The 20,893-nt window shown below is 49.5% G+C and overlaps 2 protein-coding genes and 1 long non-coding RNA gene across 7 annotated transcripts in view; 1 reads left to right on the top strand and 2 right to left on the bottom strand.

The window, feature by feature from the left end:
* Positions 1-79: 79 nt before the first annotated feature.
* Positions 80-7,674, bottom strand: TIMM50 (translocase of inner mitochondrial membrane 50). Its single transcript, XM_066349806.1, has 11 exons — positions 7,518-7,674; positions 6,368-6,524; positions 5,797-5,828; positions 5,562-5,583; positions 3,722-3,780; positions 3,511-3,630; positions 3,021-3,125; positions 2,819-2,917; positions 1,751-1,907; positions 1,157-1,263; positions 80-290 (listed from the first exon to the last, which is right to left on the bottom strand). The coding sequence occupies exons 1-11, from the start codon at positions 7,623-7,625 to the stop codon at positions 189-191; spliced, it is 1,068 nt and encodes a 355-aa protein (XP_066205903.1). The 5' UTR covers positions 7,626-7,674; the 3' UTR covers positions 80-188.
* A 32-nt stretch (positions 7,675-7,706) lies between these two features.
* On the top strand, positions 7,707-12,263 carry LOC136381281 (uncharacterized). Of its 3 annotated transcripts, XR_010747040.1 has the most exons (4): positions 7,707-7,910; positions 8,039-8,152; positions 8,857-8,925; positions 11,208-11,946. It is a non-coding gene; the product is annotated as an uncharacterized lncRNA (long non-coding RNA). The 3 variants fall into 3 exon arrangements; XR_010747042.1 differs by lacking the exons at positions 8,857-8,925; positions 11,208-11,946 and adding an exon at positions 11,962-12,263 and having other exon boundaries at positions 7,719-7,910; XR_010747041.1 differs by lacking the exon at positions 8,857-8,925 and having other exon boundaries at positions 7,720-7,910.
* The window catches only part of SUPT5H (SPT5 homolog, DSIF elongation factor subunit), a 45,135-nt gene continuing 33,620 nt past the window's right edge, over positions 9,379-20,893 (bottom strand). For all 3 annotated transcript variants that reach the window (XM_066349804.1, XM_066349803.1, XM_066349805.1), the window contains 12 exons: positions 20,639-20,785; positions 20,427-20,552; positions 14,841-14,925; positions 14,406-14,519; positions 14,219-14,321; positions 13,998-14,125; positions 13,462-13,567; positions 12,864-13,022; positions 12,595-12,763; positions 12,276-12,479; positions 9,868-9,963; positions 9,379-9,794 (listed from right to left, as the gene is read on the bottom strand). In XM_066349804.1, coding sequence (XP_066205901.1) covers positions 9,651-9,794; positions 9,868-9,963; positions 12,276-12,479; positions 12,595-12,763; positions 12,864-13,022; positions 13,462-13,567; positions 13,998-14,125; positions 14,219-14,321; positions 14,406-14,519; positions 14,841-14,925; positions 20,427-20,552; positions 20,639-20,785 — 1,581 coding nt within the window. In that variant the 3' untranslated portion in view covers positions 9,379-9,650. The remainder of the gene's footprint in view (positions 9,795-9,867; positions 9,964-12,275; positions 12,480-12,594; positions 12,764-12,863; positions 13,023-13,461; positions 13,568-13,997; positions 14,126-14,218; positions 14,322-14,405; positions 14,520-14,840; positions 14,926-20,426; positions 20,553-20,638; positions 20,786-20,893) is intronic.

Below are 20,893 nucleotides of genomic sequence, written 5' to 3'. Positions count from 1 at the left end.
CCACTCTCTGTTTGCTGGCTGAGCAGCCACTCAGACCTCACCCTGATGCCCCCATCTGGAGACTCTCCGGACACAGGAGTATGGCATCTGGGATGGATTTTATTGGACATGTAGCTGCCCAAGCCAGTCTGGGAGCACTGCAACCTGGGGTTCAGGACCCAGGCACCGAGTTTGAGAAGACCTAGAAGTCAGGGCTGTTTGGAGCGAGGCCACAGGCGGCTGGTGAGAGAGCTGAAGAAGAGGTTCTGCTTGTTGGATTTGGAGAGCTCTGCTAGGCGCTGCTGCTCCTCCTGGGGTTGGGGCACAAATGGAGGGTCAGCAGAGTTAGACACAGCCTCAGCCCAGGGCCACCTTACTTAAAGCTCTGCCCAGCCCTGACCCCTTTCCCCAAACCCCTAGTACACCAGCCCAGATACAAAGGATGCTCAAATTCTAAGTACTTGGTCAGATACTGGCAGGAGCCAGCTCAGTCATAGGAGCCTAGATTCAAATCCCAGTACCCTCATGAGCACCTAGGGGTGCCCGCTCCTCAACCCTGAGAATCTATTTACTGGATGCTGGTGAGACCCTAAACACTTTACCAGACTGCACTGTCCTGCTCCCTGGGTCTATCCTTAGTGCCCAGCCCTGCTTAAATCTCCAGGGACTTCTCCTTCAGGCACCTAAGAACTCCAGCCCTACTCCCAGGAACCCAAACCAGACTCTACTCAACCTTAGCCTAGATCCCAAGGAATCTCTTTCCCAGACTCAATCCATACGCTTAGTTCCACTTTCAAATCACCAGGATCACATTACATTACCAGAAATGCTTCCCCAGACTCTTGGGCCAACTGTCCACAGATCCCTCTTCCCAGGCCAGACCCAACTCTCCACAAAAAACTGGAGCCCCAAGACCAAGTCAAGACCATCAAGGACCATCCTTCTCCCAAACCTATCCCAAATCCTTGGTGTTTCCTGCCTCCTTTTCTCAAAGCAGGTGCAGAATCAATTTGCCCATCATTACAAGAGCCCTATGGGACACGGGGTGTGGATGAGAAGGTATATACTCGAGGTCACACAGCCCAAAGCAGAGCCCGACTGTTCCAGGGCTCCGCTTTCAGGAACCTGGGGAACTGCTATGATATCCCCGACCTGGGCTGGGGATCTGAGCACCTACCTGCTCTAGCCAGCTTTGCCGCTGTTTGAAAGCCTCCAGTGGGTCATCCTCCAGGGCATAGTGCTCTAGCACGGTCCGGACATCCTCCACACCATTCAATGCAATGGCTGCAGGAATAGCAAGTGGGAATCAGCCAAGCTGAAGGCCAGAGGCAGGATAAAGGGGGTTGGTGCTACCTGAAGTGCTTCTCAATACTTGAAAAGGGCTCCCCTGGCCTGACCTGTGGTGGCGCAGTGGATAAGCTTCAACCTGGAATGCTGAAGTCACCTGTTCAAAACCCTAGGCTTGCCTGGACAAGGCACATATGGGAGTTGATGCTTCCTACTCCTCCCCTTCCTTCTCTCTCTCTAAAAATGAGTAAGTAAAATCTAAAAACTCAAAAGTTAAATAAATAAATAAAAGGGCTCCCCTGAATATTCCTGAGGAGCACCCCAAACATTCTAAGAAGGTTCTAAAGACTGCAAGATGCTTGTGGACCTCCCATATCTCAAGTACCCAGTTTTACATGAGAAACAAGCCAGAATCAAGGGGCTATCATTCCTCTTGAGGGTCAAAGGCTCTGGGGTTAGAGGCCAGGTCAGGGGTCAGCCTCACTCTTGAGGAAGGCAGATAGGTCCAACAAGACCCGGTCATCGGAGTTGCCGTCCCAGGGCCGCAGGACAACACCATTATAGGGCTGTAGGCGGAAGGCTTCCTTCTTGCAGTCCACAACTACTACACGGGCTGGGTCCCGATTCAGACAGGAAATGTCCTAGAAGTGAGTGATAGGTCAGGTCAAAGCCTATGCCCCTTACCTTCCCACCAGGAACCCACAGAGGGAGAGAGGGACAGAGGGAGAGACAGAAAGACAGACAGACAGACAGACACACACACACACACCCCCTCAGCATTGCACACTGGGATCACCATGATGGAGTCTCCCAGAGATCAAGTTGGGATGCTGGCATCAAATCCACCAGGGAGCTAGTCACAAAGATTCCCAGCCCAAGGGCTGGTACAGACACAGGTTGATCTGGAGGTTCCCAGGGGAGGGAGTCAGGCACCTGTGTTCAAACACTGCCCCAAGTAACTGTGACATGTTGGAAGTCTGTGAACCTCTCACTCAGATAAAGAGGTACAGACAGATCTATGCCACACAGGGAGTCACTTAAAGATAGGTACCCAGACACAGACCCTTCAAAATCTGCCATCACAGTCCACATCACTCTGAACTTTGAAGAACTATGCAGACCCACGAACACAGAGTAAAAAACCCAACAGACACCTAAACACCTGGGAACCTGGACCCTGACCCACAGAGAGACCCATTCACAGACTCACGAACTCCTGAACTTGTGGATATATTTCTGGTGACAGCTACAAACTCCAGGTGAAACAAACCCCAACATGGTCTCAGGTAAGACACTTAATTACACAGTCCCAAAGACACTCAGTTTAGACACAGAGAAACAAAAACAGCTTCCAAACCTGGTGTCCCTACCCCTTGGCCCCCCCTTTGAAGACCCCCCACTCCCCCACACTCCCAATGCCAGATTCTGGAGAAGAAAAAAGGGCCCTGAAGCCCAGTCCACACTGGGGTCAGATCTGGGTCCTCTTTCCCCCAGGAAATGCCAGCTCCATCTTGCCAATCCCAGAGATCCACCCATGGCCCCCACATGGCACCTTAACATGGTGTCCATCCATGTAGCGTGTGGCGTCCCGGAAGAGGCGGTAGGAGATGAAGCCATGGGGGTCCACACTGTCGATAAGTGGAAACGCTGTCTGAGGTACAATGAAAGGAAAGCAAGGTCAGGCTGAGCTCTGGCCCTGCAGCTCTCTTGTACATCCCCCATGTCCATCAGCCCTCCCCTACCCTGGGCCTCACCATGCCAGTCTCTGAAGTAAAGATGACGATTTCATACAAAGGGGCAAGTTGCTGGAATAAGGTCTCGATGCCTGGACGCTTCTTAAACCTCCAGCCAGTGGCCAGCTGGGGAGGCAGAGAAAACAGTGAAACACCAAGATCCAGGGGCCCCCATAACCCCCAAAAGAACAAAGACCTAGCCTAAGGGAGTCCCAGAACCAGAATGCTCTCCCTCCATCTTGGAGGTTCAGGAGCTTATGGCCGTGACCGAGGATCTGGGTCCCAGAATAGCAGCTGGTTCTTCCATAGCACTTACTATATGCACACTTACAACCTACAAGATGGGGAGTATCTCAGTGGAGGAAATTGAGGCAATGAGAGTGACACCTGCTCCCCAATAACATACAGTGGAGTTTGGGCTAAACCCCAGACTGACTCAAGTCTATGATCCTCACCACATCACCATGATCTGACTACCCAGGTCTATCCCGCTGACTTCCCCAGAACACACCGACCACTCAGGATGCAATAGGACACCGGTGAGCTCCAAGACCAGTGTGTAGGGTGGCTGGTAGTACGGCTCCCGCAGAGGGTCTGGGAGAAGGCAGGGGCTGGTGGGCTCGATGATCATCTGTGGTACAGGGACAGAATGGGGGCACTCAAACAAGGAGGCAGAGGGCTGGGATGGAGGGACAGGGGTTGGCCCCAGGGCTCCTGCTCACCTGTCTATAGTCTTTGAAATATTTGTATGTCCGGCGTAACTGCTGTACCAGAATTGGATCTAGGAGAACAGGGTACAAAGGGATTCCAAGATAAGCCACTATTCAACCTCTGGACAAACCAGGGCTTTACTTATCTAACAGATACAAACAAATCTACATACCTACTTGGTTTGAACAAGCTCATTGCTAAGTCTAAAGGTAGAAGGTAATGACATAACCACCAGACAGGAACAAATATATTTAATCACCTGCCCAGTTTTGTTTCGTTTTATTTTAGTGAGAGAGAGGGACAGACAGACAGGAAGGGAGAGAGCTGAGAAGCATCAATTCATAGTTGCAGCACTGTAGTTGTTTTCTTATTACTTTCTTGAATGTGCCTTGACAAGGGACTCCAGCTGAACCAGCGACCACAGGGTCATGTCTATGATCCCACACTCAAGCTGGCAAGGCCATGCTCAAGCCGGCAACCTTGAGGTTTTGAACCTGGGTCCTCAAGTGTCCCAGGCTAATGTGCTATCTACTGTGCCACTGCCTGGTCAGGCAGTCACCTGCCCAGTTTTAACTTCAACACTCCTATCCACACACCATCCCAGGTACAAAACAGAATACTTATACATTTGCCCTCTTAACACCCATTTTAACTCTGCTGACATGGTGCTACTATATTTAGTCCACTCAGAACCATTAGACTTCCAGATCTGCCCACTTTTTAAGACAGTATGCTGAGTCTAGTTAAAAAATAATGTAAAAAAAAAATAAAAATAAAAATAATGTACATATATGCACATGTCTGTGTATTTTAAACCAGTGGTTCTCAACCAGGACAAATTTTTGTCTCCCCCTCTTCCCAGAAATTTGGCAATGTCTGTAAACACTTTACTTTTTTTCTCTGGAGACATTTTTAATTGTCAGGATACTGGCATCTAGTGAGTTGAGTCCCTGGATACTGCTAAACATCCTACAATGCACAGGACACTCCCCTACAACAAAAGATTATCTGGTCCAAAGTATCAATAGGGCTGAGAGTGAAAAATCCTGATTTAAATGAGTTTATAGAATCCAGTTTAAAGCAGACTTAAATAACTGTCTACTTAATGCACTATTTTAGCTTTAAAAACTGAAACCAGTGAAACTAGTAAACATGTATTTTAAACCTGCTTGTTTACCTAACAAGTTTAAATCAGTTACTGATTTATTTAAACCAGTATGATTCTGTTTCAGCTCAGTTAAGACATATTTACCCACCTGCCCAGTTTAAAACAATCAATGTATCAACATGTCAGTTTGCAAACCTTCCCAGGAGACAGTTGGCTTCCAGGACCCACCAAATTTATATTTCTCCTGGGAAGGGCCAGGTGTGACAAAACTGACAACTACTCTCTACTATGCAATTTGTCAGAAACTCCCCACTGGAAAGCTGGTTAACTGGTGAACTGAAAGGAGGAGGGAGGAAGAAGGCATTGTTTTGGAAATGAGGAGCTGGAAGGGATAGAAGCTTGGGGGGAAAAACAGAGGCTGTCATAAAGAGGAGGGGGTTAGGGCTGCATATGCTCAGATCTAAGGCACAGGAAGCCATGTGTCTGGTGGTAGACAGTGCCTCCTCCCAAGCACACCCAGCCCAGACTCCCCTCCCCCATCTGTCCCTGACCATCTGGCTCCTGGGCTGAGGGGCCAGGGAAGGGGACTGGGCTTTGTAATGATCCTCCCCCCAAAGCCATCCAGCTGCTGACTCCCCTACCCCCTGGTAAAAGGAGGAGGAGCCAGGGACACCAGATGGGCAGAGCAACATTCTACAAATGGCAGAATAGGGAAAGCCAAAGTACCCCAAAAGTTTACTCACCACTGTCGAATTCATCGGGAATCTAGGAGGTAGAGAGAAAAGTAGAGGGTTTGGACAGGCAGAGGTAAAACTCCATCACACCCAGAAAGAAATCTCCAGGGCCCTAGATGGAGTAGACAATGGCGCCTGGGAGGGAAATTCACCCCAGACCAGACATGAGCCTGAACAGGCCAAAGGGGAGGGCACCCACAGGATGGAACCCCTGGCAAGGCCTCTGGGTTTCTTTCCCCCTCACCTTGGCACCAGTTTCATCCACAGAGTTGTTTCCTGCAAGGAAGACGGGGATGAATGAGATGAATTAGGACCCGGTCTCCTGGGTATTGAGGGAAGAAGAAAGCAGGGGGCTGAATTCCTGGACCTAAGGGAAGAGGGCTTGAAGCACAGTCTCCTAAGAGGAGGGGGCTGGTAGACAGGATTCGGGGTCTCTAAGAAAAGAGGGAATAGGGCTGGGTCTCCTGGGTGTCTAAGAGATAAAGGGACAAAGGGAGGACTGAAGTTTTGGGTACAGAGAAAAGAGGCAGCTTAGGAGACTATCCTTCCCCATCTTCCCCTCTTCCAATTGGTTCCCTGTAGCCTAGTACAGGAACCAACTACAAACAGTGGAACCTTAAGCAGAGGGGGTTGAAGAGAGGAAAAAGAAAGGAGACATCCCCCTTTCCAAGGTAGATGGTTCTAGTTTGCTGCCCTACTGTAGGGGAAGACAGAGGGGGCTGATGGGTGAAGCCCTTATGGTAAAGAGGGGAAGGTTCTGCAGTAGAATAAACAGCTAACAGAACAAAATTGCAGGATAGGGATATGTCCCTCACCGAAGATATAGATGACACTCACGGTCCCACCGGCCCCAAGCAGCCCAGCAAGCCAGAGTGCGACTTTTTTAGCATAGCTGGGACCCTCCGTGCCCCGCTGCTGCTGTGACCCTTGGGCCTGGGCCTTAGTGCTGGGGTGGCTCCCAATCTCCTTGACCTACAATTGAGAAAGAGTAGGTTAGCTAGGTCAGAAAAGAGAAGATCAGGATGGTTCAGGTATCCTGTCAGATAAGACTCAAGGTCAGGAGCCAAAAAGCAGACACCCACATAACCTATAAGGTTGTGTCCCTGGAAAGGCAGCCACCAGATCAATTGGGTTTCTCAAAAGGGTCAGGAAATACTGTCCACACCCTGGCCGGATAGCTTGGTTGGTTAGAGCATGGTCCCGAAGTACAAAGGTTGCTGGTTCGATTCCCAATTAGGGGACATATAGGAACAGCTTGATCCCAATGATTTGAGTTGACAGGCTGGTGCCCAGGAACCTAGAGGCAAAGAACTGGAGAACCTGGGCCCAGAAAAGCAGGGCAGGGAAAGAAGGGAACCTGGCTGAACACTGGGATGCCAGGAGCAAGGCAATGGAGTACACACGGGGGATAGAACGGGAATTAAGGCATCCTGATGTCTGGGGCTCAGGGTATAGAGGAAAAGGGATTTGGGAACGCGGACAGAGGGGCAACTGCTTATCTGGGGTCTGGGGAAGTAGAACATGGAAGTGATAGACCTGGAGATCAGAAAGACTGGTTCTCAGTCAACATGGAGGCAGGTCGAATCAAAAGCCCAAACATGTACTTCATCACCACCACCACAAAGAAAATATTCCCAAGGCCAGGCTGGTACCCCAGCGTCCCAAGTACCTTCTCTTCAAGTTATTATTACCTAAGTGGTCACTGAGACGAAGAACAGGTGAACCCCCTCCCCCGGCACCCACGTGGTGTCCAAAAGAGGTGGGATTCAGAGAACGTACTTGAGGTTTCACTATCAGGAGCAAGTGTTGGCCACCACGGGAGGCTGGGGAGGGCCCCGAAATGCAGGCGGCGTTCCATTCAGCACCATGAGGTGTTGTGTCCCAGAACCCTGGACTGCGGCGGTGATCCACCGCAAACTCCAGGAAAGGACCCCAGCACATGGAGCCCACCTCCGTCCCGCTCACCTGGTCCGATGCCCGGGGAAGCGACGTCACCAGCCTCGCGCACAGCCCCCGCGCGCCGAGCCGCAGCCCGCTCCGCAAGTGCAAGGCGAGCGCCGCCGAGGCCGCCATCTTGCGCTGACGCCACGCGGCCCCTCCCACTCACCCCCTTCTTTCTCCTCCCGGGTCGGAGCTTCGGCCAATGGGGCGCAGGGGAGGGGCGAGTGGATGGCAGCCGGAGAGAGACAAAGGGCTACGGGCGGACAGGCGCGGAAGTGCTCGCCTTAGGCTCGCCCTCCGGCTGTCCTCGGTGCACCTACAAGGATTCTGCAAGTCAGTCTGCGTCACGCACCGCTCGGGCTCTAGGCCACTCCTTCGGTCTTGCCACAGGACCTGGCAAACACCCATTGCTCAGAGGTAAAGCTGAGGCCATAATGGAGTGTTAGGGCTGCCAGCGATCACAAACTCACTTTCTTAATGTGGAGGCGGGAGGCCCATCTGTCTTGCCTCTTGTTCTTAGAGCCCTTTCTTGCCCTTCCTCCCAGGAGCGTCTTCTCAAGAGTCTGGAAAGCCAAGCATTTCACGTGGAGTGGCCCAAAGAACAGCGGCCACGTCAAGCGGGGTCGAGAGTGCTGGAAACAATGAATTAGAGGCCACAGGTAGCCACGATGATGTCCTTCAAACTATTTTGAGGGGAAAAATGTCTGATAGTGTGTATGTAAGGTTTAAAAACATGTCAGCCTGACCAGGCGGTGGTGCAGTGGATAGAGCATCAGACTGGGATGCGGAGGACCCAGGTTCAAGACCCCGAGCTCGCCAGCTTGAGTGTAGGCTCGTCTGGTTTGAGCTCAGCTCACCAGCTTGAGCCCAAGGTCGCTAGTTTGAGCAAGGGGTCACTCAGTTTGCTGTAGCCCCCCCCCCCCCCCTCAAGGCACATATGAGACAGCAATCAATGAACAACTGAAGTGCCACAATGAAGAATTGATGCTTCTCATCTCTTTCCCTTCCTGTCTGTCCCTTTCTCTCTCTGTCACACACACACACATTTAGGGATAAGTACTATAGTAGTAAAAGTACAAATTTAGTCAAAAGACAAACAGAATTAAGGGTTGTGGATAACTCTGGAGGGGAAATGACTGGGAGTGCTGCTAAAGTGGGTCCTATCTGGTACATACCATTTCCTAAATTACTGGTTGGTAAGGACATTGGGTGTTTCTGGTATTTTATATCTTTTTGAACATCTGAAATAATTATAATATTTTATTACATTTGTAAAGAGATGTGAATATCAAATGAAGAAAGTGAAGGAAAGTCAAAGTATTAAGCTCCATTCTCTACACTGCTCTCCCCACCCCCTCATCAGACAAGCTACAGAGAAAGGAGCCTGACCTGTGGTGACGCAGTGGATCAAGCATGGGCCTGGAATGCTGAGGTTGCTGGTTTGAAATCCTGGGCTTGCCCAGTTAGAGCACATAGGAGAAGCAGCTATGCTTTCCCACTCCTCCCCCCACCCCTACCTTACTCTCACCTCTCTCTAAAATTATAAAAAAAAATTCTAGAAGAGAAAGGACCATCAAATGCTTTGTACCACACCACAGGAGGAATTTAGGTTTTCTGGGGCACAATGACTTATTTTTACACTCCTCAAGCATAAGTAAGAAGTAACTTCAATTACATGGCAGACTGTTCTAATAACCTCTTTAGGATGTCTTCTCAGACATTCCTCTCAAGGACCCTCTGGAGCAGGCAATATCATTTTCTGCATGGGGAAACTGAGGGTTAGGTAGAACCCAGTTATTTTCCCAAGACCACAGAGCAAGGAAGTGGGGTCTACAAATGAACCCACTTACAAACCAGACCACACACACACACAGACACACAGGGCTTTTGACAGCTTTTTATTGAAAGATCATAACATAAAGCAAACTGGGGAAGGAGAGGATACAAGAAGGTGGTACCCTCCCCCAGACTACTCTGATTCCCATGAAAATCAGAAAGGAAGATAGGAACCCAGAAAGGAAAGCAAAAGAAATTCTAACAACAGACTACGGTCTGTACCATGCCTGGATCCTGTGTCAGAACCAAAGGCCCTGGGAGGAAGGAAAAGACACCCACTATCTGCCAGGTATCCACCCAAGTACGCCTGCCCAGCCTGCCTCAGGCCTCCAGGAGCTTCCCCAGGAAGCGGAGGTTGAAAATCTTGAACTTTTCATCAAGGTCCATGCGGACAATGCCGTCCTCGCCATCGATGCTCAACAGGACACCTGTGGCTTCCCGATCCTCACCCAGGATCACCTTCACCTGAGGAGGGGGACATGGAGTCAGGGTCCATGTCAGCAGCCCAGTGGCCCCACAGCCCCGTGCCCCTCCTCACCTTGTTGTTCTTGGTGGGGGTGATAGGCTCCAGGTGCTCACTGGAGATGCTGACAACCTTCTCACTGTCCTTCAGATACACAGAGCACATGCCTCCCTAAAGGTGGGAAAAGCCTGGTCAGCCTGGCCTGCTCCCAACATAAGTCTGACACTCATAACCCAGGAGACACAGACTTGGCTCATTTTAAAAAGTCACTTTTCCAGGCCCTGGCCGGTTGGCTCAGTGATGGAGCGTCGGCCTGGCGTGCAGAAGTCCCGGGTTTGATTCCCGGCCAGGACACACAGGAGAAGCGCCCATCTGCTTCTCCACCCCTCCCCCTCTCCTTCCTCTCTGTCTCTCTCTTCCCCTCCTGCAGCGAGGCTCCATTGGAGCAAGGATGGCCCAGGCTCTGGGGATGGCTCCTTGGCCTCTGCCCCAGGCGCTAGAGGGGCTCTCGTTGCAACAGAGCCATGCCCCAGAGGGGCGGAGCATCGCCCCCTGGTGGGCAGAGCGTCGCCCCCTGGTGGGTGTGCCGGGTGGATTCCGTTGGGCGCATGCGGGAGTCTGTCTGACTGTCTCTCCCCGTTTCCAACTTCAGAAAAATACAAAAAAAAAAAAAAAAAAAAGTCACTTTCCCAAGGTGAAACAGGACAGGAAAGGCCAAGGCCTGGAGTCTATAGTATGTGGGGGTGGGGTGACCAGATTAGCAAGGGAAGCACCAGAATGAAACTAACTTAGGCCAAAAGGGAGACTGCATCTCAGGCACTTAACTCTTCGCATCCCAAACCAGCTTCAGCTTCTTCTCCACACTTGCTCCTCCTCTTGGGCCCTGTCTCAGGGATGGCCCTACAGTACCCAGCCAGAATTCTGGACCTTGTCTTGGTCAGCTCTTTCACTGACAACCTCCAGCTCTGAGGCCTGTCCATTCAGCCTTTGAGGGTCTCTCCCGACCCCCACTTCCCCAGGCTCTGTGAGCAGCCTAACTTCCCCCAGGCTTCCATTCTCGCCAGACCCTGGGTCTCACCATCCCTAACCCATCCCTGATAGAGCAACATAGTGAATTAATTCCAAACTAAATATCTGATCCCTGCTTAGATTCTTCCATGACCTCCCAGTGTCCTCAGGACATAGTTCATGTTCCCCATGCTGACAGGTGACCTGGCTCCAGCCACTTATCTGGCCTCATCACCTTCTACCTAAGTTTAGTTCTCTTTATGTTCCAGCCACAATGAACATATTTCAATTCCCCAAAATGTGCCAGGCTTTCCCTCACCTCTAGGCCTTTGAGAGCCCCTCTGTCTGGAACATACTTAACCCCCTTCTCTAGCCACTTCTCTGGGTTTATCCAATTCATTCTTCAGGTCTCAGTGCAGAGATCTGCTTCTCCAGGAGCCCTCCGCAGCCCCCTCCAAAGATGGTAAGATGCCTTCTCTGGATTTGCATTGCTCCCCTTGCCCTCTGGGCTTCCCACATCCCAGCTCTGGCCCTTGTGCTGCCAATGTCAGGGGCAAGTCTGGGGACATGTCCCACTGGAATGTGAGATCAGAACCTAGAGCTGTCTTGGTCTCTGATGTTTAATTCAATTAATTTACTGGAGGGCCAACAAGGTGCCTGATCTTCATCTAGGAACTGAGACTACTTAGGAATAAAACATAGGATTAGTAATCAAGGAATCACCAGAGCAAACTTTAAGCTTTTAGGCAGAGGTGGGTAACATGAAAAAGAATTACATGGACTGCTAAGAAACAGATGTGAAATAGCCTAGGTTGTCCCTGAGGGTGAACAGAAATGTACTAGGCAAAGAATGGAAGGAAGAGAGTTCTAGACAGAGGACTAGAGGTAACTTGGGGACTGAAAAATGGAGAGGCCGGTCGGTAGTGCTGAGCAGGAAGAGCCCAGGGCTGTGGGTACTCAACACTACGCTGAAGCCTGGCACAATGGAGCACTCAGTCCATGTTACTGAGCTGATCTCAGTGGAGTATGTCAAAAGTCATCATACTCATGGGCGTCAATCGCTGTTCCAGGCAGCTAGGACCCCAATCATGAGCACAATAGGCAGAAATCCCAGCCTTGTGGAGCTTGCATGACAAACCTTTCCATATCTTTTTCCCCCAGCTATAAACAGACAATGGAAGATGTGGTTGGACAAGTAAAAAGAAGAAAAAAACAGCCTGACCTGTGGTGGCGCAGTGGATAAAAGCATTGACCTGGAATGCTGAGGTCCCAGTTTGAAACCCTGGTCTTGCCCGGCCAAGGCACATAAGGAAGCAACTATGAGTTACCCCTACCTCCTTTCTCTCTCTCTCTACTCTCTCTAAAATTAATAAAATCTTTTTAAAAAAAAAGAAAGGAAAAAACAAACAACCACAAAGACTGGAGACTCCAAAGGAAAGGATGCCTGCCCACCCAACAGCCAGGGCCCCACTTACAGTGACACTGCGGATGACACCTGTCTGTCCCACCACTTGTGTATCCAGGTAAGTGTCCCGCACCTTCACCTGGATGTCAGTGGTTACCCAGTCGCTAGAGTTCTGCTCAATGCCTGAGCCTGGTGTGTGTGGGTTGTAGCCACCAGGGGAGGGGGCTCCAGGTGTCATCGGACTGTAGCCAACAGGGCTCGGGCTGGGGCTGGCCTGCAGAGGAAAGAGGGGCCGTGTTGTTAGGAACAGGTTATCTAGCCTGGCTACCCTTAGAGGCCTGAGGCCTGCCCTGGCCCACCACCCCAAGGGCATGCCAGCTGACCAGCACCTGATAGGCCATGGGCGAGGGCGTGGGGTGGTAGCTGGCTGGAGAGTGGGTGTTCTGGTAGCCGGCTGGGCTTGGTGCCACCTGGTGGTAGCTCTGGGGGCTGGGGCTGGGCTGATAGGAGCCCTGTGGAGAGGGGGCAGCATAGGGGGAAAACTGGTCTGTGTTGTACCTGCAGAGACAAGGAGCAAAGGGGGCATTTATTGGGGGTGGCGAAGAGGGGCTGGTGGCAGTGGGGAAAGTTTGGGTGGGGCTAGCCCCAGCAGACTCACATGGCTGGTGTCCCTGGTGTCTGTGGGTTGTACTGTGGATTAACCTGTGGGGATGAGGGGTCTGGGTAGCCAGGTGTTTGAGGGTTAGGGGTACCCCCATAGGCCTGTGGGGATGGCGTGGGCTCATCGTCAAAGGCATACTCATATTCTTCCTCAGCCCTGTTGCAGAAAGAAGTCTGTTGAGAATGGTGATCACAACAATGTAGCAATGCTTCCAGAACAGCACTGCAGCCAGACAAGCTGAGACAACTTCATCCTCACGACAGCCTCATCAGGAGGCCACCAGTTCATAGCTGAGGAGACTGGGGTTCAGAGTAGGCTTCCAGCCCACAGTAACACAACCTGTCACATGACCAAGGTCACAGTGTCTCCAAACCTAGGTTTTAACTACAGTCAGATTGGAGAGATTATTTTGCCCCCCCCCCCCCCCGCCCCGCCATGCCTATTCCTTCACAGACCAGCCTGGCGTTGGAAACAGAGAATTCAGGGTGAGCCATACAGACCCCTGTAATCTCCAGTTACCCAGCATAACCAATCACAAATGGCACAGACCCCCAGTAGCTCAGGGAACCTTGCCCAGCTAGTTCCTGGTCCTCACCGTGATGGTGTGTTAGGGTTGTTGGGGTCCCAGGCCCCACTCTGGGCAGGAGTGCGGCTGCCATCATGCAGAGGTGTCTGTGAGCCATAATGCGGAGTGCGGCTGCCTGTAATGGGAGAGATGCATGTGTCCATCAGTTCTATCCTATCTCCAGCCTGAACAGGCGGTGGTGCAGTGGATAGAGCGTCGGACTGGGATGCGGAAGGCTCCAGGTTTGAGACCCCAAGGTCGCCAGCTTGAGCACGGGCTCATCTGGTTTGAGCAAAAAGCTCACTAGCTTGGACCCAAGGTCGCTGGCTCAAACAAGGGGTTACTCGGTCTGCTGTGGCCCCACGGTCAAGGCACATATGAGAAAGCAATCAATGAACAACTAAGGTGTCGCAATTGGCAACGAAAAACTAATGATTGATGCTTCTCATCTCTCCATTCCTGTCTTGTGTCCCTATCTCTCTCTCTCTGTCTCTGTTTTAAAAAAAAAAACACCTCTCCAGCCCCTCCCCATCACCCCTTCTCCCTGTCCCCTGGGGAGCACTCACCATCCTGGAGAGGTGTCTGAGAGCCATACATGGGTGTGCGAGAGCCAGAGCCGTACATGGGTGTCTGGGAACCATACATGGGTGTTCGCCCATCTGTTGAGGTCATGCCACCCGGGCACTGTGAACCCCTGTGAACACAAAGAACTAGTGGGGTGAGCAGGGTCTTCTCATTACCTGAAATACCCCCTCCCAGCCCCTCCCTGCCCTGGCCCAAATCATACACTGTGGTGAGCCGCTGACGGTCTACAGAGATAGTCTGGCAGGTGGAGTGCAGCTCCACTCGGGCCGTGGACTCCGTGGCATCCTTCACCACACCAATGTAGCCTGGTGGGGAACAGGAGGTCAGGCCAAGTAGGGCTCTCCTTCACAATGAACCTCCCCAGGCTTCCACATAGCCTTGAAGATCACCTTTGTAGGGCCCCTGGGAGATGCGCACAGTCTGGCCAATGAGCTCATTGTCTCTCCGTCCCCGGCCCCTGCTCATGCCACCGCCACCCGGGCTACCAAAGCTGCCGCGCTGACCTGGGGAGGAAAGAGAACATCACCAGTCTCCAGGCCCGTCAACTTCCCGCGACATTCTGTGCCCACAGCCAGGGTACCCACAAAACCCTCTTCACCTGCTTGACTCTTCCTCTCCCCTATTAGGTTAGGAACCTTCCTCTGGGCTTTCCCATTACAGCCCGTGGACCACTCTGAGCTGTCACAGTGGGGTGGACTCTGGTCTCCAGTGGGCTGTGAGTCTCACAATGGCTGAGCCAGCCCAAAGCAGGTGTTCAGTGACTGTGGGCTGAACTACCTCCTTCCCCCACCCCCAGGCACAGCCCCACCCCAACTCCCCCTCACCTCCAGCACTGGGGTGCATGGGGCTGCTGATCCGGGGACTCATAGGGGCAAAGCCACCCAATGTGAAGTTGGTCATATCTCGGGGCTGGAGGAGGGACAAGAAGTAAATTGATGCCCTGGCTAAGTGGCTCAGTAGATAGCATCATCTAGCATGCCAAGGTTGCAGGTTCAATCTCCGATCCAGTCAGGGCACAAACAAGAAGCAACCAATGAGTACACAACTAAGTGGAACAACAAATTGATGCTTCTCTTTCTCTTTCTTTCTCTCCCCTCACCCCTCTCAAATCAATGGGAAAAATAAAAAAGGTCCTGGCCGGTTGGCTCAGCAGTAGAGCATCTGCCTGATATGTGGATGTCTCAGGTTCAATTTCTGGTCAGGGCACTGAGGAGAAGCGACCATCTGCTTCTCCACCCTTCCTCATCTCCCTTCTCTCTCTCTTCCTCTACCACAACCATGGCTCACTTCGAGCAAGTTGGCTCCGGGTACTGAGGATGGCTCTATGGCCTCACCTCAGGTGCTAAAATAGCTCAGTTGCCAAGCACAGAGCAACAGCCCCAGATGGGCAGAGCACTGCCCCATACAAGGCTAGCCAGATGGATCCCGGTCAGGGTGCATGCAAGAAGTCTCTCTGCCTCTCCGCTTCTCACTTAAGGGGAGAAAAAAAAGTAAACTGGCAGGCAGGGTCTGGGTGACTGACTCCCAGCCCTGTGCCAAACTTCTTGCCTAATTTGGAAATAGTTCCTACTTGAACCTCTTGGCAGCCATCCCTCTATCCTTCTGGTGACAATGCCTTAATTTCCCTTGGGAGAAACTGCCACCACCCCCATGCCATAGTGGGCCTGTTAATCAAGAGGCCCTGGCCAAGGAGACTGGGCCTAAAATGTGGTGGTCAGCAATTTAAACCCCTAGTGACACAAAAACTGCATGCCATGGATTTCATCATCCCACATACAGAGCTCTAAGGAAACCACCTCCTGGTCCCAGCTACCCAGAACCCAGGCCTGATTTCCTTTCTCATATCTGGTTCTAGACAGCATTCCTACAAGTCCTACCTCAGGGCCTTTGGACTTGATATTCCTAAGATATTCATGTGGCTCTCCATCCCTTTATTCAGACTGAGGCTCAGACTCTGCTCAAAAGTCACCTCCTCAAAGAGGCCTTTTTTTAACCTCCTCTATCTAAAGCAGTGGCCCCATCATTCTCTACCTTCTATTCTTATCCTTTACAGATCACAGTAATTAAAAAACAAAACAAAAAAAACTAAGGGGACCTGTGGTGGCGCAGTGGATAAAGCGTCGACCTGGAAATGCTGAGGTCGCCGGTTCTAAACCCTGATCAAGGCACATATGGGAGTTGATGCTTCCAGCTCCTCCCCCCTTCTCTCTCTCTGCCTCTCCTCTCTCTCTCTCTCTCTCTCTGTCTCTCCCTCTCCTCTCTAAAATGAATTAAAAAAAAAAACAAAAAAAAAAAACTAAGGGGGAAGCTAGGAAAAATTGCATTATAAATGCTGATGAGACATTTTTCTCTTCAATGCCAACAAGCTTCTTTTGGATTTTCTCACAAACACAAAGTAATATTGGATTAAAGTGAACTATATCATACTAATAATATATTAATGTATACTATACCAGTAGTATTTGGCCTTTTAACATACTTATAAATTCATTATACATAATTAACAAGAAAAAAAGTTGTTTTTCTTTAAACTGCAATAAGTTTGAGATCAAGACTATTTACTGCTCATATAAAACTTATAGGTTTTTAAAAAATTGAACAGATGGAACTCGTTTTCATCTTTTAATGGCTTAGAGCAGCAGCATCAGTTTCAATTTCAAATTCCAAGTAAAGTCAGATTAATCCATGCCAATTCTGTATTACCTTTTCTTTCTTTTTTTTTTTTTTTTTTTTTGCAGAGACAGAGAGTCAGAGAGAAAGACAGACAGGGACAGACAGGAAGGGAGAGAGATGAGAAGCATCAATTCTTTGTTGGGGCACCTTAGTTGTTTCAGTGATTGTTTTCTCATATGTGCCTTGACGGTGGGGGGGGCTACAGCAGAGCAAGTGACTCCTTGCTCAAGCCAGCGACCTTGGGCTTCAAGCCAGAGACCTTTGGGCTCGAGCCAGTGACCATGGGTCATGTCTATGATCCCATGCTCAAGCCCGATGAGCCTGTGCTCAAGCTGGCGACCTCAGGGTCTCGAACCTGGGTCCCCTACATCCCAGTCCAACGCTCTATCCACTGTGCCACTGCCTGGTTAGGCAATTCTGTATTACTTTTAAATAAACACATCTCCAGCAAGGAGAGCCCCCTCTTTTGTAGCCCACGTGTGTGGTACCTTACTGCCCCCCACAGGGACACCATGTACACAGCTCTAGCAGAAAATTTGTCAGTTGCCCTGGCCAGATAGCTCGGTTGGTTGAGTATCATCCTGAAGCACCCAGGGGGGCACATAAAGGAACAACAGGTCTATGTTCCTGAATCATTCTTTCTTTATCTCTCTCTCTAGTCAATCAATCAATCAAAAAAAGAAAAAAAAGAAAAAAATGTAAGTTGCCTGACAGGTCTGTCCATCTATCTCTGTCAAAAAAAAAAAAAAAATGTAAGTAAACCTCAACAGCACTTAAGGAAAGAAAGCAAATTAAGAGTAATAAAGTAGGAATTATTAGTAGCACCATTAAACCTCATGTTGTAACCCCAGCCACACACCCAGTGTAAAGAATACAGTAGTAAGAACAATATACTGTATCATAAACAGAAGACAATCACAAACATCAGCCAAATGACTATGGAATGAAAGTAAACACTTATATTTTTGAATATTGGTGTTTGATCACATCAAAATTTAGTGTATTTTATAAATACTACTGCTTGCAAGGTCAAATTATGTCTACTTGCCTCCTCTTCAACCAAATCCTAAGAGCGTTCCAATTGGTGAATGAACAGTATCATTGACCAGATTAATGAAAAGTATAAAACAGCAGATCTATCCTCTCCCTTTCTTAACCAATCCTTCTTCAAAATACAATAATAAATAAAATGCTTAGCTCTGGCAGAGTAGTTCAATTGGTTATAGTGTCATCCCAATATGCCAAGGTTGCTGGTTCAATCCCTGGTCAGGGCACATACAGGAACAGATCAATGTTCCTGTCTCTCTCTCTCTCTCTCCCTTTCTTGCTAAAATTAACAAATAAAGCCAGTGGTAGCACAGTGGAGAGCGTTGAGCTGGGATGCTAAAGTCCCAGGTTTGAAACCCTGAGGTCACTGGCTTGAGCCCAAAAGTCACTGGCCTAAAGCCCAAGGTCGCTGGCTTGAGCAAGGGGTCATGGTTCAGCTGGAGGCCCCTCGCCCTCCTGCCCATCAAGGCTCCTATAAGAAACAATCAATGGCCTGACCAGGCAGTGGCGCAGTGGATAGAGCATCAGACTGGGATGCAGAGGACCCAGGTTTGAAACCCCAAGGTCGCCAGCCTGAGTGTGGGGTTGCTGGTTTAAGCGTGGGATCATAGACGTGACACCATGGTCGCTAGCTTGAGCAAGGGTCACTCACTCTTCTGTAGCCTCCTAGTCCAGGCACATATGAGAACACAATCGATGAATAACTAAGAAGCCTCAACAAAGAACTGATGCTTCTCATCTCTCTCCTTTCCTGTCTACCTGTCCCTATCTATCCCTCTCTCTCTCTCTGTCTCTGTAAAAAAAAACAAAAACAAAAAATAACAATCAATGAACAACTAAAGTGCCACAACACCACAACTACGAGTTGATGCTTCTCATCTCTCTCCCTTCCCCCACCTCTTTAATATTTATATATATATATATATATATATATATATATATTTTTTTTTTTTTTTTTTTTTTTTTTTTAAAGAATCAACCAATGGACCTGTGGTGGCGCAGTGGATAAAGCATCAACCTGGAAACGCTGAGGTTGCTGGTTCAAAACCCTGGGCTTGCCCGGTCAAGGCACATATGGGAGTTGATGCTTCCTGCTCCTCCCCCCTTTTCTCTCTCTCTCTCTCTCTCTCTCTCTCTCCCCTCTCTATAATGAATAAAAAAATTTAAAAAAAAGAACCAATGAATGCATGGATAGGTAGAACAGCAAATTGATGTTTCTCCATTCTTCTCTCCCTCTCTCTAAGATCAATAAATAAAAGACATTAAAAAATAAAAATAAAATGCTTAGATTTTTTTTTTTTTTTTTTTTACAGAGACAGAGAGTCAGAGAGAGGGATAGACAGGGACAGACAGACAGGAACGGAGAGATGAGAAGCATCAATCATTAGTTTTTCATTGCGCATTGCAACACATTAATTGTTTATTGATTGCCTTCTCATACGTGTCTTGACCACGGGCCTTCAGCAGACCGAGTAACCCCTTCCTCGAGCCAGCAACCTTGGGCTCAAGCTGGTGAGCTTTTGCTCAAACCAGATAAACCCTCTCTCAAGCTGGCGACCTCGGGGCCTCAAACCTGGGTTCTCTGCATCCCAGTCCGACGCTCTATCCCAGGGGTCCCCAAACTTTTTACACAGGGGGCCAGTTCACTGTCCCTCAGACCATTGGAGGGCCGGACTAAAAAAAAAACTATGAACAAATCACTATGCACACTGCACATATCTTATTTTAAAGTAAAAAAACAAAATGGGAACGAATATAATATTTAAAATAAAGAACAAGTAAATTTAAATCAACAAACTGACCGGTATTTCAATGGGAACTATGCTCCTCTCACTGACCACCAATGAAAGAGGTGCCCTTTCCGGAAGTGTGGCGGGGGCTGGATAAATGGCCTCAGGGGGCCGCATGTGGCCCGCGGGCCGTAGTTTGGGGACCCCTGCTCTATCCACTGCACCACAGCCCGGTCAGGCAAAATGCTTAGATTTCAAAACATTCCATTAAGCAGCAAGCAAAACACAAAAATTACCACATTTACTAAGGAGACTTAAAAGTAAGGTATGTTTTTTGTTTTTTTTTTAATTATTTTTATTTATTTATTTTACAGGAGAGAGAGAGAGAGAGAGAAGGGGGGAGGAGCAGGAAGCTTCAACTCCCATATGTGCCTTGACCAGACAGGCTCAGGGTTTTGAACCGGCAACCTCAGCATTTCCAGGTCGAGGCTTTATCGACTGCGCCACCACAGGTCAGGCCAGTAAGGTATGTTTTTAAAGAACAGATACATTTTAAAAATAAATGAAATAAAACAGCGCCCCCTCCTCATTCTCTACTTCCTTCTCCTGTTTTGTTTTTCTTTATAGCGCTTGCCATCAGCCCTAACTGCATTTTGTACCATGTATGTACTTAGCTAGTACTAAGTATACTCCAAAGTAGCAGCTCTGATAGGGCAGGTTGCCTCCTGTCACTACTGTATCTCCAATGTGTGGCACCTAATAGGTACTGCATAAAACCAAATGAATGAATGAATGATTTAGTAAACAAATCAAAACCCAATAAACCTTTTTTCACACTTTGATAAGGACCTGACACTGACATCTGCCCCCACTAATCTTCCACAAACCCATTCTTTGTCACTCCTGGGGTCAAAGAAGGCCAAAGAGCCTTTACACAAGTTGCCACCATGCCCACCTCACCTTTGAGCCCCCAGCCAGCACCAGGTGACGTGTCTTGCAGACAAACATGCCCCCGTTTTCCACCAGTTTCTTGCAATGAAGGAAGGCAAAGCTACGGAAAAGATGGCGGATCTCGCCCTCCCGGCCCTGGAGGAAAAAGATGGTCACTCTGATGGGCCATGCCCCACCTCTACTCTTTCAGGCGCAGGTGATGGGCAGGAGCTCATACTTACTGAGTGGGGGCCATCAATGACCTTGACAATATCTTTCACATGGATGTTGTTCTGTTCTGAGTCCAGGGCCACGGCAAAGCGGTTGTCCTTCTTCCGGGTCACAGCCTGGTGCCTGACAGTCACCACTTTCCCATACATGTTTAGCACCTACAGAGGGAGAGGGGGCATACTGAGGTGAGAATGAAAAAGGTGACAGGGAGTAGTGCTTCACTAAAATGAGATGATCCTTTTTTTTTTTTTTTTTTTGTGGCAGAG

The sequence above is a fragment of the Saccopteryx leptura genome, chromosome 9 (genome assembly GCF_036850995.1).
Source record: "Saccopteryx leptura isolate mSacLep1 chromosome 9, mSacLep1_pri_phased_curated, whole genome shotgun sequence".
In the NCBI taxonomy this organism is placed as follows: domain Eukaryota; kingdom Metazoa; phylum Chordata; class Mammalia; order Chiroptera; family Emballonuridae; genus Saccopteryx; species Saccopteryx leptura.
This window is presented reverse-complemented; position numbering and strand designations above follow the sequence as displayed.